This window comes from Scylla paramamosain, chromosome 15, assembly GCF_035594125.1.
Source record: "Scylla paramamosain isolate STU-SP2022 chromosome 15, ASM3559412v1, whole genome shotgun sequence".
NCBI classification, from domain to species: Eukaryota; Metazoa; Arthropoda; class Malacostraca; order Decapoda; family Portunidae; genus Scylla; species Scylla paramamosain.
In genome coordinates, this window is record NC_087165.1 from 23818512 (window position 1) to 23835191 (window position 16680).

At 47.6% G+C, this 16680-nt stretch overlaps 1 protein-coding gene across 1 annotated transcript in view; it reads left to right on the forward strand.

Moving 5' to 3' along the window:
• The window catches only part of LOC135107708 (optomotor-blind protein-like), a 169569-nt gene extending 156423 nt beyond the window's left edge, over positions 1-13146 (forward strand). Inside the window, 5 exon segments of the mRNA XM_064017894.1 lie at positions 3647-3793; positions 6729-6805; positions 11720-11919; positions 12038-12117; positions 12119-13146. Of these exon segments, the coding sequence (XP_063873964.1) occupies positions 3647-3793; positions 6729-6805; positions 11720-11919; positions 12038-12117; positions 12119-13009 (1395 nt within the window). The 3' untranslated portion in view covers positions 13010-13146.
• Positions 13147-16680: the final 3534 nt, after the last annotated feature.

The window sequence follows — 16680 nt, forward strand, 5'->3', positions numbered from 1 at the left end:
TGCCTCTAAAACCTACATACATTATACGAACACACCAGAAGACAACAAATCACAGTACAGTATATACACCACAATGTATTTATTCCCTGCACTGGAAAAATAATATACTGATGCGTGGATCGTGTTGAAGCACTTACGTATGTGCGCCGATAATAACGACAGGTGATTACAGTCAATTACAGCATGAAAAGCCTTGGGTTGCGCACTGTGTGGGTTGTAGCGAGGAGAGCAGGGGAGGCAGGGGATGGAACTCATTGAACTGCTTTGCTTTGGCGGGGGCATACGAGAGCTACATGCCACAATAGCTGCAATGCTTAGAAACTTGTATAATTTAATAATAATGGTTATTGTAGTTGGAATGAGAAAGTGGAGAACGAGGAACAGGCGGAGAGAAGTAGTGAAGAAAAAAATAATTAAAATAGAAAAGTAGTTAAACGTATGAAATAAGAAGTTTGCAGAATACATCAGAGAGAGAGAGAGAGAGAGAGAGAGAGAGAGAGAGAGAGAGAGAGAGAGAGAGAGAGAGAGAGCTGAGGGAAGGCTTAAAAATAGCTGTGTCGATTGATGAAGATGAGATCAAAGCGCAAGCCGAGAAGCAGTGGTGCCTTGGAGGGCGTCGGGTGGTTGATGGTCATTGTCATACTAAACTCTCTCTCTCTCTCTCTCTCTCTCTCTCTCTCTCTCTCTCTCTCTCTCTCTCTCTCTCTCTCCATTCGTTGTCGGGAAATGAGAGCGAAGCGAACGTAGCATGAAGAGAAGGAGATAAGAATGGACGCATGTGAGGCTGTTGTAAATTTAGACTCCACTTGTGAGGACCGCGGCAGGGAGAGAGGAGGCAAGGAGAGATGATGACGGCGATAACAAACAGCCACACGGTGATAAGAGTAGCAATGGAGGATGACAGACAGCCAGATAAACGGGCATGCATGAATATAAACACACACACACACACACACACACACACACACGTACACAAAACAAGCGAGGATAATATATATTCACTTTTAAAAATATATATATGTAGAAAGGGAAAAAAAGAAATTGAAGTTCCTCAGCACTTCTATAAATGACAGACTTAAACGTCAATTTTAAAACCGAAATTATAAGGGATGATTAAGGTCAAGATTAATTCTACGTAGAGACGCTTTGCGGGAAGAGAAGCGTTGTGATGTGATGGAAGGGGAGCGCTTGTGTTGCTGGATTGATAACGTGTGCAAGGAGAGAAATGCTGCAGATTCAGACATAAACGAGAGAGAGAGAGAGAGAGAGAGAGAGAGAGAGAGAGAGAGAGATTGACCAACTGACAACTATATAAAGAGATAAAGACCAGCAAATAGACAAGGAAGCAGACAAACAGACAGACGGAGTGACATACAAACTAAAAAAAAAAAAATGAACAAATAAACAAGCAACATGAAAGATAAATAGAGAGAGTCAGACAAATAACACATGAACAGACACTGACATAAACACAAAAACAAAAGCAAAATAGACAGACAAACAAACTGTTAAAGAGAGGTATAAAAAGGACAAATATCCAAACACACAGACAAACAGACATAGGAAGGAGAAGGAGACGTGGAGGGAAAGAGATGTCAGCCACAATGAAAGAGAGGGAGAGGAATAGAGAGGCGAGGTTGGCTGAGGGAGGCGCCGCGGACCACAGGGGAGGGCCGCCAACAGTAGCTGGGTGCCTATTGAGGTCCATCAGTGCCAAGTGCCGGCCGCTGCCACCCCGCCCTTGCCCTCTTCTTATCCCTATTCTTCTTAAGTTTCTTTTCATTCCTCCCTCTCCTCCTTCTACGCTTTCCTCAAACCTTATCTTACTCCTCCTCCTTCTCCTCCTCTTCGTCTGGTTCTCCTCTATTTTTGCCGTGTTTATCTCCTCCAGTTTCTTTCTTTCTCGCTTATTTCTTCTTCTTTTTCTTCTTCTTCATGTTCTCCTTTCTTTGCTTGTTTAATTCTCTTTTTTCCGCTTCATTTTTTCATGCTCCAGATCCCCCAGTTTCGCATTTTTTTTCTCTCTCTCTTTCTGTCTCTCTTCATCCTCTTCGCCTTTCTTTTCTCATTTCGTTCTCCTCCTCCTCCTCCTCCTCCTCCTCCATTTCTTCCTTGCTGTAGATCCTCTTTCTCCTTCTTCTTCTTTTTCTTCTTCTTCTTCTTCTTCTTCTTCTTCTTCTTCTTCAGTTTCTTTTTTCTTCTTATTATTCTCCTCCTCCTCCTCCTCCTCCTCCTCCTCCTCCTCCTCCTCCTCCTCCTCCTCCTCCTCCGTTATTACACCAAGGCATATTTGGACCAAGGGACGAACTTAAATATTTACATCAAGTGTGTCACGGTCTTTCTCCCTTCCTCCCTCTCCCTCTCCGTTTCTTTTTACATTTACCTTCCTCCGCCTAAGTCTTACGTAGGAAAATAGTAATCAGGGCGAGCTAGGACAGCGGGGAGAGTAGGAGTCAGTATTCAGGGCAAGGAGGAGCGAGGAGCCATAGTGGACCTGCTTGCGTGTTCGCCTTGTAGTTTCGCCTGCGGTGTTTGACAAGGCAAGGCGGTTCAGGCTTGTAAGGTTGGGCTCTCTCGCTCTCTAATTTGTAAGATAAATGACTTCTGTCTCTCCTTTGTCGAGATTCTTTCTTCCGGGACTTGGCACGTCTTTAGCGCTGGAGTGTAAAGGGAGAAGGGGACAGAGAGAGAGAGAGAGAGAGAGAGAGAGAGAGAGAGAGAGAGAGAGAGAGAGAGAGAGAGAGAGAGACTGACTGACTGACTGACCGAATGAATGAATGAAACTAAGACGGAAGGATAGACAGACAGACACACTCACATATATATAGATAAATAGATATACTGACAGACAGATAGTAAAAAAACAGAGCAGAGAGAGAGAGAGAGAGAGAGAGAGAGAGAGAATATTGGCACTCTCCCTCTCTCTTTAGTCTGGGGTGGCCCTCCGTGACGCAGAGTGGTGGCTCCCGTTGACGGTCTACACGGTCTGAAGTGGTCTCGAGGCGTCGCGTCGGGACTTTGGTGACCTTGGTGGTCCGCGATCAGAAGGTCCGGGTGGTCTTGGTGGTCCTTCCTCCGTGCCTTACCCTCGTCTCCTTCCCCTTGACGCCAACCACAACCTTATCTTCTATTCACTGGACTAAGCTGTAGATTCTCTCTCTCTCTCTCTCTCTCTCTCTCTCTCTCTCTCTCTCTCTCTCTGCAGTTATGTCGTTTTTATTATCTATTTCTTTCTATTTCCGTCCTTCCCGCCACTCTGAAATCATGCGGTTTTCATGCCGTTAACCTTTCATTGCTACGTGTAATGACCACCTCGTTGGCGTCCCGCTGATAGCATTCCGCGAAGTATTCCACTGGAGTATTCACTGAGCATTCACTGAGTGGCACGTTATCACTTATCGTTGCGTCATTCCTCATCGCACCGTCACTCATTCTTGTCATCATAGTAATCGTAACGTATCTTTCATCTCTCCCTCCCGCCCTCCCTCCCTCTCACTCTCTGTTTGTCCATCATTTAGTCATTAAGATATTATGTAATCGTTATAATTGCTGTCAAATAAACTTCTAACTGTGTCACGTCCCTTTCTTCTATTAATAACTCGGCTTCAGTCTAACCTAACCTTTCTTCTCTCTTTTCTCCCCGCAGACGATCCTCAACTCCATGCACAAGTACCAGCCACGCTTCCACCTGGTGAGAGCCAACGACATCCTCAAGCTGCCCTACTCCACCTTCAGGACCTACGTGTTCAAGGAGACTGAGTTCCTAGCCGTCACCGCCTATCAGAATGAGAAGGTGAGTGCGCTCCTGTGCCCTGTCCCGTCCGTTCTTTACTGTGTGTGTGCGTGTGTGTGTGTGTGTGTGTGTGTGTGTGTGTGTGTGTGTGTGTGTGTGTGTGTGTGTGTGTGTGTGTGTGTGTGTGTGTGTGTTTTCAGCAACATTCATAACTAGCGGATCAATCATATCCACTGGCAGTGAGAACACTTTCCGTTCTCTCTTTTTACACCTAATCGTAATAGATGGAATTAGGTAATTGCATAATTTGTCAGAGAAGTAACGTTGCTGCAAGTGGTAATGAGTGTACAAGAAAGGAACGGATATAACTCCTTTAATATTACTGGTGAAATTCTACGAACTAAAAGCCAAAAATAGGAAATAACTACTGATGTTAGACTCCCTTTATGTCATGAAATGCATCAAGCCAACACCTGGAGGTGTGTTCATAGCGAAGGCAAGGCCATGGAATGAAAATGAGCCGGTCTTTAGGTGTGAGTGCTGCACACAACACGCACGGCAGTGGTGGCGAGGCGGCAGGTAGAGGCATTGGTAGCACGAATGTGAGAAGCAGAAAGAAAAAGAAGAAGAAAAGTCACTTTTTTTTTTTATGAAATTACTTGGTGTGCATTGATCGTCACCGCCAGTGAAGGACGACGTGCATATGTCGGTGACAGTGTGAAGCCGCAGACGCCACCGCCACTTCCCCTCGTGGGCGGCGACGTGCGGGAGGAAAGGGGCGGGGTAGGTGGGGACGTGCGGTGCTGGGGAGTGAGAGGGAGGACAGTGAGGGAGATCTAGTCAGGGAGGGAGTGAGAACAAAGGAAACGAACGGTAAACTTTTATTGGTGTAGGAAAATCTTTAATACATTGTCACAGTTTCATTGTTTCATTGAGTTTTGTGTTTGTGCGCATAGTGTACGAGTATGTATGGGGAGGAGGAAGCAGGAAGCAGGGATGGGGGCGGGACGGAGGACAGCAGGGGTCAGGGGTGGCAGGGAGGACTGAGGCAGGACCACAATCAAGGGAGGCGGGGGGTGTGGGGCGGGGTAGGGCCAGCACCTCCCTGACACTTGGTGGAAATGATCGCCGAGACGCCTTCTTTATCCAATTGTCCACGTTCGAAACTTCGCCCGACTCTACACTCCCCCACCTCTTCCTGTCCCTCCCACTCACCCAACATCACTCCCCATAGACGCATAACCACACAAACTAGAGCAACACTTGATCTCTTCGTCTCTCTATCGCATTTTTCCTCGTTGTCTCATTAAATTGGCAGGGAAATTGCGCTCGACTGCCACCGTAGGGCCGCCGAAGTCGCTGCCGGGCGGGGCGCAGGGACAGTGAGGGCCAGTGTTGACATATGAGCGACGCCCGACCTCTAATGTTATGATTCAATTACAGCCGCCCGCGCACGGTATTTTACAGTCATTTCATCATCTTTCTTCTCGCTGAATATTAAGTAAGAACAGCGGAAGGAGGAAGAGGAGGATGAGGATGGGAGGGGAGAGGACACAAGAGAGAGAGAGAGAGAGAGAGAGAGAGAGGGAGTTGCACAGAACACACAAACCTCGTAGTCCTTTCGACGTGTTCTCCCCCTAAACCTTGTTATGCAAGTGGTGCTCAGAAGTGGATTTCGTATTTTGGCGGATACCTTTCTGAGAGAGAGAGAGAGAGAGAGAGAGAGAGAGAGAGAGAGAGAGAGAGAGAGAGAGAGAGAGAGAGAGAGAGAGAGAGAGAGAGAGAGAGAGAGAGAGAGAGAGAGACTTGTAGGTGTTGGAGGGATAAACTAAAAAAAAATACGAGAATCTAAATGTATAATTAAAATAAAAGAGACATACAAGATAAAAATTGCCAATGAATGCAGAAAAGTAAAATAATTGATAACGTACAGCATGACTCAGACACCCGCGCCGCGCATCCCCTCCCTCCCCCTCTCTCCCTCCCTCTCCCTCTCTCTCTCTCTCTCTCTCTCTCTCTCTCTCTCTCTCTCTCTCTCTCTCTCTCTCTGTCCCTTTCTTCTTCCTTCCCTCTCTCAGGAACCCAAGTCGAAGGAAGACGCCCTCCATCACCCCCTCCCCCTCTCTCCTTCTTACCCGCTTCTCTCTCTTCTCTTCCTCACCATTTCCCAGTTCATCTTAGCACCAGGGTGGAGGAGGTGGAGGAGGAGGAGGAAGAGAAGGAGGTGGAGATTGAGGAGACGTGATTCCCTCCAGCTCTTCCCTCCCCCTACTCCTCCTCGGCCGCCCAAAGAAGGAAAACCTGCCAGATATTTTTTCCCATAATTTGGTAACGACTTGGCGACAAAACTCAAGAGAGGAATTAATTTTTTTCCCCTCCAATCTACGAGAACGATTGATAATTTCCACTCACGTCCAGCCAACACCGTGATGGTTTTCTTTATTGTTTGTTTGTTTATTGTGTTGCGTTCTTATATAATGTTGGAGATGGTCTATTGCACGCTGGGGTCAGGAGAGTGTACTTAGGGAAAGATTAAAGTATATAAATGGTGAATGGTGAAGATAGGCTGAGGGGATGCCTGTAGTGTGTTAAGGAGACAGGACAGAATGAGCAAGGTAATGAAGGCAGCGTGGACAAAGAACTTAATCTTTTATAGCAAAGAGCTTGAATGTGATAAAAAAAAAATGCCGGAAGTCCTTTTAGTGGTAAGATACGATAAATATTCCTTAACGCAATGCTTATTTTATCTCACTTTTTTAACAGACAGTTATATGACTATTTTGACTCTTTATTTGCAGCGTCACATCACCCATTGTTATAACGTATTAAATCAATCAATCACTTAGTCAACCTGTGCTAATATTGATGATGCTGTCAAGATTGGTCACTCAAGTAATTTTAGCTCTCTTTATTATATCATTCTCTTGCTATGTCTTTAATGTTACTGTTTGCTGGTTCATTTTCTCACCGCGACCTCGCCTCTGCTCTCCTACAGATCACGCAGCTGAAGATCGACAACAACCCCTTCGCCAAGGGCTTCCGTGACACTGGTGCTGGCAAGCGGGAGAAGAAGTAAGTGGCGCTTGAGCTTTGTCTCCGAGCATAGCAAGTACTAGTAGAGCTGAGTGTGTCTGAGTATTTATTTTCATCTAGTTTCATAAGAGAGAGAGAGAGAGAGAGAGAGAGAGAGAGAGAGAGAGAGAGAGAGAGAGAGAGAGAGAGAGAGAGAGAGAGAGAGTGTCTTATCTAGTTATATTTAACTAGTTATAGTATACAGGAAATTTTTTTCTGAGTTAAGTTCAAGTTGTCTAGCTCTTTTTAACCAACTCGTGTGTGTGTGTGTGTGTGTGTGTGTGTGTGTGTGTGTGTGTGTGTGTGTGTGTGTGTGTGTGTGTAAAGCAGGAGGTCCTCTTTTCATCTTGTCAAGTGTGTGAGAAGGGGAGAGGGAGGGAGGGAGAGGAGGCAGCGTCGCGATGGCCTGAGTCACGGACAGACAGCCTGACAACCTCACGCCGCCCTCAAATCACCCCACATCATGCAACGAGAACACGGTCACACCTTATATAATATTTTTTTTTACATCCAGCTGACACATGTTTAAGGGATCAGACACCGTGGTGGCTGTCCTCCTTTCCTGCACAAAAGAAAATCTAAAAAAACCGCCGCCAATGTCAATACACGTGTGGAAATACGCTATTTTTTCTATGCATAATGTGATCGCTCGGTGTTCACATAAAAGTGCAGCCTGCGTGACTGACAAACATAAAGCTTTTTTACACACTTTTACTAACACAGATGTAACCCAAGATGTTTTAATCCAACGCCCAACAAATGTATTCTTTCGTTATGATCTATTCCTCCTCTCACAAACTTCTCTCCTCTCTTCTCTCCTCTGCTTCTCCTCCCTTCTCCTCCTCGTCTTCCCGTTGCGGTGTGAAGGAGGCAAAGTAGGACAAGGAACCGCAGGAGGTGTTGGCCCTCGCCTCTCATTTCCCGTGTAAAATGCATCATTTCCTGAATTTGGCAAGAAGGTGACGAAGAAGATTGCCTTTAGGAGGATGAAGGAAGGAGGTGGAAGAGGGAGGAGAAGGAAGAGAAAAGAGGACGGAAAATAAATATATACATGCAGTTTTGTCTAATTTCCAGTTGTTATTCTCCTTTCTATTTGGCTGTTTCTTTTTATACCCTTTCCATAAGCACATTTTTTCCTGTTTTTGTAGGATCTAATTCAGTTGTTGATTGATTCCCTCGCGTGGACGAAGAAGCGAGTTGTCCTCTCTCTTAACATGCGAGTAGCAGATCTTCTCCTTGTCTTCACTAGCAATTTTTCGTGCTCCGCTGGTCTGCACATAATGTTACACCTTCGTCTTCCTGTTTCATAATAACCTGTCCACTTTGGTTGCTGTTTATGTCTTCACCCTGCATAAATGGCCCATGTTGTCTGTAAAGGGGTATTTTTTTTCTGTCGTTAAATTTCTTTGCGGTTTTGTGACGTAGTTTATATATGTATGTCTTCTTTAATATCTTTCCTTAACTTTTCCATGATTTATGCTCTGATTGTTTGTTCCTCGCTGCTTGTTGAATACTGGTTACTCTTCTTCTCTATCTGAGTAAAACTGTTCTGCCATACTTCTTTGTTCATATCAAGAACACTATCGATCGCCTCCCAGCCTTACCAGCGTTTCCATACACTTCTACTTTCTCAAAAGGCAGTACTTCCCTCCAGCTCCTAGCGCTATGTGACGCCATATGACCCCCGTTGTTGTGGCGCATGAATCATAGTCAGTCACTTAGTCACTACACAGCAATCCCTCTCTCTTTCAAAATGCCACACCATCCCTCCGTGCACAGTACCATTTCCCCTTCCTGTACATGATACGAGTATGCCAGCCACTACACCATTCCCACCACATTCACACCCCGCCCTCCCCGCATGGTGCCGCCAGCCTCCCCTCGCCGCCCCTCCCAAGCACTGGTCTGAAGGACAATCACCCCTCTAGTGTGACCTATTGAGATTACTGGTAAAAATATAAATAAGTGTAATACATGGTAATGGTCACCCTTGAAGCTCAAGTGAGACGTGGAGAGAAAAGAGCCGACCTTTGTAGTTACATCTCCCTCCTCCTCCTCCTCCTCCTCTTCGTGCTCGCATCTTCCCCCTCCCTCCCTTTGCTCTCCTTCCTCTCAGCCCTCCTCCGTCCCTCCTCGCGCCCCGCCGCCGCACTCCCCGCTGAGGCATTGTGCTGGTCAGGGCCAACACCAGTATTAAGGGATTACCATTAGTTACCGCAGCAGTAGCGGCACCAGCACCCCTTTGTGGATTACCCAGGCTCCAAAGGGTGCGTGCGTGTGTGTGTGTGTGTGTGTGTGTGTGTGTGTGTGTGTGTGTGTGTGTGTGTGTGTGTGTAAGTGTGTGTTCCTCTGCCTCCATTCTATCTGTTCTCCCTCCCCGTCTTCCTTCCTCCTTCCCGTGTAACTTCCTTTCCCAAAATTGGCATCAGGACTCAGCATTCAATATTGTTTCGAATCGTCAGAAGCTATTTCTCTGCACTCCTTTACAATTTGAAGGTGCGTGAAAGAGAGAGAGAGAGAGAGAGAGAGAGAGAGAGAGAGAGAGAGAGAGAGAGAGAGAGAGAGAGAGAGAGAGAGAGAGAGAGAGAGAGAGAGACTGGTATTATAGATCAAAGAATGCTTTTACCTTTTGGTTGAAGATAATAAAAATAGGAAACCCGTCACCTGCAGAAGCAAATATCGACCCTGGACAAGCACTGGGTGTCACATGTTGTCAAAATGGCGGCTCACAGGGAACGCTACGGTGGAGGATAATGAATACCTGTGAAATAACAGAACCGAAGAACAACACGAATCATACCTGAGAACAAAATATAGTTAAAAATAACAAAATTTAAGTTATGATTTTTTTTTTTTTTTGAGAGAACCGAGCAACAGAACAAGGAGAATATGGGAAGAAAATACAGTAAAAATAACAAAAAACTGAATTACTGATAGTTTTTTTAAGGAGACAGGAAAAGAAAACAACAACAACAATAACATGAGTATGATGAGCGAAACATTATCGGACACAAACGCACACACACAAACGCACACAAAAAAAAATTATAATATAATAAATAAATAAATAAATAAATAAAAATTAACGTAACCTACTCTACATCACATCTCTTATCTCATGTCCGGCCGCCGTCATATCCCAGTGCTTGCCAGGCTACAATTATGTTACCGCCCCTTTTATCCTTTGCCAACTGTCTCGCTACCCATGTCAGTCTTCCTGCCACGTGCCCTCACTACCCATATCACTCCCGCTCTTACTTCTCCTCGCCTCCCATATTACCCTTGCACCAAATTCTCACCATCCTTACAGCTGTGTCTTTTCGCTTCCCATGTCACTGAGAAAGAGGCGGGCTGGTTGCTGTGTTTGGCGGGTATGAGACCTGATGACCAAGATACCTAACCAGAGTATACCCCGTCTGAGTTACGACCAACTTGTTACCTCCAGGCGCCTTCATCCTAATTCTTCTCAGTGCCCTTCTCCGCCACACCCGTCCATCTTCCTCTCCTCCTCCTTCTCCTCCTCCCCCTCGTCCTCACCCTCCGTCGTTCACCTTCATATAGAGTAAATCATGTCTTATTTACGAGGAAATTTTGCACAGAGAAAATGAAGCTTTCAGTATCATGGAGTTAATTCAGATCTCCTCCTCCTCCTCCTCCTCCTCCTCCTCCTCCTCCTCCTCCTCCTCCTCCTCCTCCTCCTCCTCCTCCTTGCTCCGCTAACCTAGTAACCGCCCTCCCTTTCTCCTCCCCTTCTTCCACATTACCCTAAAGCCTTGTCCTTTCTTAGCTAATCTCAAGCACTCAAAAATAATGACTGGCTTTCCATACTGAGATTAAGGACAACGCCATCCTGGTAAAGCAAGATGGCATTAATATTGATCAGTCTCTCTCTCTCTCTCTCTCTCTCTCTCTCTCTCTCTCTCTCTCTCTCTCTCTCTCTCTCTCTCTCTCTCTCTCTGACCTGCACAGTTTTTTCTGACCAATGAGTCCGATACGTTGTTGTTTTGTTTACGTCAGTCTTTTACGTAATTTCGTTATGAATGACACTAGTGATTTGTGACACGCAGCCTCTTAGATTTCCCTCCTTTCCCTCTTTTCACTCTCTCTCTCTCTCTCCCTCTCCACCTTCCGTCCATCTGTCTGTCTGTCCTTCCTTCATATTTCGTTTTCACATAGCTAGATTTTTGATAAAGGATTTTTGAATGTTTATGGTGGGAATAACTAAATGAATGTCATATTTTTTTTCTATTTTTTTTTTTTTTTAATTATCTTCGTCAGCGGGGTAATTAGCGTTCCTTACTTCACTTCACTTCTCCTAACAAGTCCCCGAACACCTGGCCGCTCATGATAGGTAGCCCGGACTTCACACTTTTGGGAAGCGCCTAAGTCCTGCACGGTGAGTGGGGACGCTATTGTGTGCGCGGCCCGAGGAACCGCCTGCTGGGGTCTTTTGCTTCAGTCGGCGCGTGAGGGTTTATAGCTCAATCTTACTTGTATCTGCTGACGGGGTTCTCCTTTACCTGGGCGGTCGCTAGTTACCTGAGGATCAGAGGCGGCACATCTCACACCTGGCCTGAGGTAATGGCCGTGGAGGGAACACTGCGAGAGCCGGAAATGGAATGAAAGTGTTCAGTGCGGGTGAGCGAGGCGGCCAGGGAGGTGATAATGAGGAAGGCTGGGGAAGTGCGAGGCAGGGTGGGACGCAGGGCTGGGAAGAATAAGGAGGAAGTAAGGAAGGAAAGATCAGAAGCAAAAAGATAGCCTAAAGATAGGAGAAAATTGCCGACTACCATTTTCTGTGTCATGTGTGTTAGTGTCTCCATAGAGGTGGTAGTGGCGTGACAGACAGAGTAGGAGGGTTTTTGTTACGCAAATTTGCAATATACCAATACAGATTTGGACTTAATTTTGCAGTTCTACTTTCTACAGGAATGTGGTGATGAGCCGGACCTCGGACGAGCAGAAAATCGACCATCAGATCGCGCTGCCGAACATCCGCAACTATCCGGACAACGCCGCGCCCATGGACTCCGAGAATCATAAAGACGACGACGACGATGACGAGCGCCTGGACGTGGTGGGGACGACGGACTCTCACAGCGACGCGGCTCACGGTGAGTACTGTTCCCCGGCAAGCTTCAGGGCGTGTTGGTGTTGATGGTTTATTTGTTTTATGTACAATGTTTATGTTTCCGCCATGACGTGTGAATTTTTTTTTATTTCCCTCTCCAGAGTTGATGGACTCAGATGTGTCGGGCGAGGAGACCAACAACAATGCCGCCGATGAATCCGGTCGAGACTCCGTCAAGAGGAAAGAGCGATCTAGATTCCGATATGGACGATCCAAACTCCCTCTCGGTGCTGAAGAAGGTGGCGCCGGAGAAAGAGGAGCCTTCAGGTTCTGGCGGATCTGATCCCACTCCCAATATTAGCGTTGGTCCGCCCTTCCAGCCGCCGCACCTGCTGCCCTACCTGTATCCCCACGGCCTGTATCCTGGAGCGGCGCAAAGCCTGGCGGGGCTGCACGGCCTCATGTTGCCTGGCTCCTCGGGCACGGGACTGAGCCCGCCCTCCCTTCCGCTGCCGCTGCTTGGGTCTGGCTCGGGGGCGCCACCACATGGGTCCTCGCCGCTCTCCCCTCCCACCTCGCTGCCTGTAGCCCACAACCTTCTCCTCGCCCACAACTTGCTGGCGGGCGCAGGTCACCACCTTCTGGGATCCCACACCTACCAAGGACTGGCGGGGCTGGCGGTGTCCTCAGCGGGCGGCAGCGGGTGTGGCGGCACCAGCTCCCTCAGCGCCGCGCCGCCTACATCCTCCTCGCCCGCCGCCCCCTCCCCCCTCCTGCCTGATCGCCTCAAACCGCCTCGCTTCACTCCCTACTTGGCCTCCTCCACCGCTGCTTCTCTCTCCTCCATGTTGTCCTCATCATTGTCATCATCACTGTCGTCGTCCTGCCTCACGCCCACACTCTCATCCTCCCTGCTCGGCGAGACGACCCTGGGAGGCTCCTCAGCATTCCAAGCGGTGAGTCCCAAGGCGGGATCACGGCTGGAGGAGGGTGTGCGTCGCACCGCCGCCCACTCCGTCTCTGCCGCCCACGCCGCTTCCGTCGCCTCCGAGCTGAAATCAATCGAAAAAATGGTTAATGGGCTCGACCGTCGTCCGGACTTACCAGATCCACTTAAAATGGCTGATAAATGAGGGCGGGCCCCCGCGTCCGCCTCAGGACACCTGCACACCCACCTAGTGGCCGTAAACGCCCTTAGCGGCGGTTCCGTCTGCTCCTCCAGTCCACTCTAGCCCCCTCCCCCCGCCGGCCCCCGTGACACACACTAACCCCTCGGGGGCCGTCGGTGCCAAGTGTTTCTCCAGGAGTAGACAGGAGTAGCGGACGCCCCACAGGCTAACCTCAGGTCAATTAAAAAAAACAAAAAAAAAAAAAGTGTCACAGAACCCCGGGATTCCCCTGGGCCGGCGAGCCACCGGGAGCGCCGACCCGCCCAGACTAACGCCATGAGTGCAAACATGACGCGGGAAGCCTCCAGACGTGCACAAAACCCGGACCCGCGCTGCGTGAAGGTCGGCAGTGACCGTGTGTGTGCTGCACGTGTATATAGTCCGTAAAGCTACTTGATAGTAGAGCGTATACCAAAGAGCGGACCGACACCAGCTGTTTGCGGGTGCATGTGTACGTGTGCGCGTATGCGTGTAAACCATCTTGGTTCTCTGAAAAGTGAGGTGTGAGGACGACACGGAGGCTCGGCAACGCTCAGTTTTTAGATACCCCGAGGCGGTTGAAACCTGCATATGAGGCGAGGTCATGTGGAGGCAAGCAAGGTGAGGGGCTTGGACAGTGAGCCTCGGACCTCCACAGTGGCAGCGCGTGTCCTGCCTCGCGACCGGTGACGTGACGGCCTCAACAGGACCTGAGGAACTAACTGGTTACGGATAATAAAAACAAATAAAGTGAACTCTGTTTAAGGCAGTTTCCAGCGGCCGCCAGAAACGGCCGGTGTCACGGAAATATTATGGTGCTTTGTTTTCTCTGGGTGTCTTCTTGTTTTCATTTTAGTAGCCTGTGGTGACCTGCGGCTTGAGGCCCACGTGTGGCGCCGCCCCGGACACTGCCGCGTCCTGCCTCTCACTAGGGCACGACGCGGGCACACCGGGGACACACACACACACACACACACACACACACACACACACATACACACACGTCATATAAAACCCACCCATCCCTCCAAACAGCACAAAGTCATAGACTCACGACTCACAACACCACTTCACACCACATTCCACCGCATCCACCCATGAGTCCAATCCACACCAATAGTACACCACAAGAAGCTACCCGATAACTAACACTTTTTAGTACATCATATTAGCACACAAGACCACGGCATTCCCACACACACACACACACACACACACACACACACACACACACACACACACACACACACACACACACACACACACAGTGTCACGCAGGCCAAACAATGAGTATAGGACAAGATCATTCATACTACTACTAAGCTTTGCCGAACTAAAGCTCAGTGGCTAGCAGGTTAGAGACTCACACTCGAACATAATATTTTCTCACAGTGGAAAATGAAGAGAGTGAGAGGAAAGTCTGAGTGAATAACAGAGACTGAGAGAATGGTTCTTTATTTCCCCTGAATATTTTTGTCTCATTATTGGTGTGTGTCTGGCCACCACGACCCTCGCATTACCGTAGTGATCCCCGAGCGGCGGGCTGCGGCGGGTGGGGCTCCGCCTGCCTCGCTTGGCCTCGAAACCCCTCAACGACCTCCTCCCCTTCTGTTTTTTGTCCGCCTTGCACACCCCTTTGTTTTTTGTTTATTTGCAGTCCCTTTACGCTGTCCACCATCCTAACGGGATCCCCGCGCCCACTCTCAGCTTGGAGCTCCACTAACATTAACTTCACTATCACTACGCGACTCCCTTCCGCTCATTATATATATATATATATATATATATATATATATATATATATATATATATATATATATATATATATATATATATATATATATATATATATATATATATATATATATATATATGCATGTATGTATGCATCAAAGCATTGCGGTGACGCTGTGTGAGTTTTGATATGGTACAAAAATCTACATAATATTCCCGGTGTTACGCCCTCTCCCCGCCACAGCCCGCAGTCCGTCGCCCCTCCAGCAGCGCCTTCGTCCTCACCTCCACGCCGGCCTGTCATCCTCGCGTCACAACACAGTCTTCTCGACCAGCCAATTCCTGTTTTATGATTTGTTCCCGTCTTTGCACGATGGTCCACCGACGATGCTGACGAGTGACAGGTGGCTGGAGGGCGCTGGCGGCTGCTCCACCCAACACTTCATAGACTCCTCTCATTGGTCGCAGACCCTCACGAACCCCTGATTCCCTTTGGACAGCCCAGTCCCTCTTCCCTGACTCCCCTGGAGACTCCGTGGCTCCGGTGCCCCAGCAGGAGTGGTAACCATGAAGCAGTTCCACGTTTTCTTCTAAACAAATACGTGTTATTTTTCTCTCATAGGATATCATATTTTTGTTTGTTATTTTAATTTTATTGCATTTCGCGACTCATCGGTCTTTACTTCATCCACACGTCATCACAGCGCCATTATCACGGAGCGAACGAGAGAGAGAGAGAGAGAGAGAGAGAGAGAGAGAGAGAGAGAGAGAGAGAGAGAGAGAGAGAGAGGTTAGGTAGTGAAACAACACCAACATGAGGAGATATTTGCTTTCGTGACCCATTGCTTCATCTCATGCCATGTATATTCACTCTCATCCCTCATGTTTACCATCACCTGGTCATGAAGTCACGTGTTTCTCAGTGGATAGCTCCGTCACGCCCAGCGAGGGCCGGCCGGGCAGGGGCGCCGCGGTCTCACCACCAGGGAAAAACATACAAAATAATGATATTACTAAAGAACTTGTTGCATCTGAAATATTATCGTTTCCGAAATTCCACATTGGCTCTCGGTATTTGAAATGAGTGTCAGTGCTACTCTTCACACAGTAGAGCTGCATTTCGTCTACTTATTCGGCCCACATTACTGCACGGCCCCTCCTTCAAGGCCTCGGGTGTCGTCGGCCGGGGCACGTCGGTGGTACAGACCGTGAGAATAGCTCTGGATAATATTAATTGATAGTTACGTGTATTTATTTGGTTATTCTGATGTAAATAACAATTATGTTCTGGTCATGTCTGTATTGTATGAAAATATACTCTTTTTGAAGAAAATTGCTTGTCATTACAATTCACCCACACAATCCAAATGTTACTCGTGCTTGCCCTCTTGTTATAAATGTTGAATTGTTATCGATTTATCATTTGAGGACATGAGATGATGAATGCGCCTGCAAGCCTCCTGCAGGAGTCAGTGCGGCACCCATGTCGTCCTGGCTGGCTCAGGTTTGTAAGTTGCCAGTGTAGCCATTTTGGAGGATTTTATTATTTTTTTTTCCTTGCTTTCACACATTCCGTCTACCTTCCGGTGATGGCATGGACTGTTTCATGTTCTGGTGTCGATGCAGCTCTGCATATTTGCCACCGGAACACTTTGGTTTATTTGCCATCGTCAGATATGTATTAATATATCAATAGTAACACACCGAGGAGCACTTAACACAATGGTCAGTAAAGGCTTTTAAACGCCAAATTTTTAACTATCATGATCTTTAATTGACTATCAATCAAAAATATAAATGTACTAAATGACAATGTTTATATTAGGAAATAAAGTGCACTGCATAGAATATTTCAAGTGAATTAGATCATAATTACGTATCAATGTAGGTGCATTCCAATACTCAGAATACTGTGTGACTGT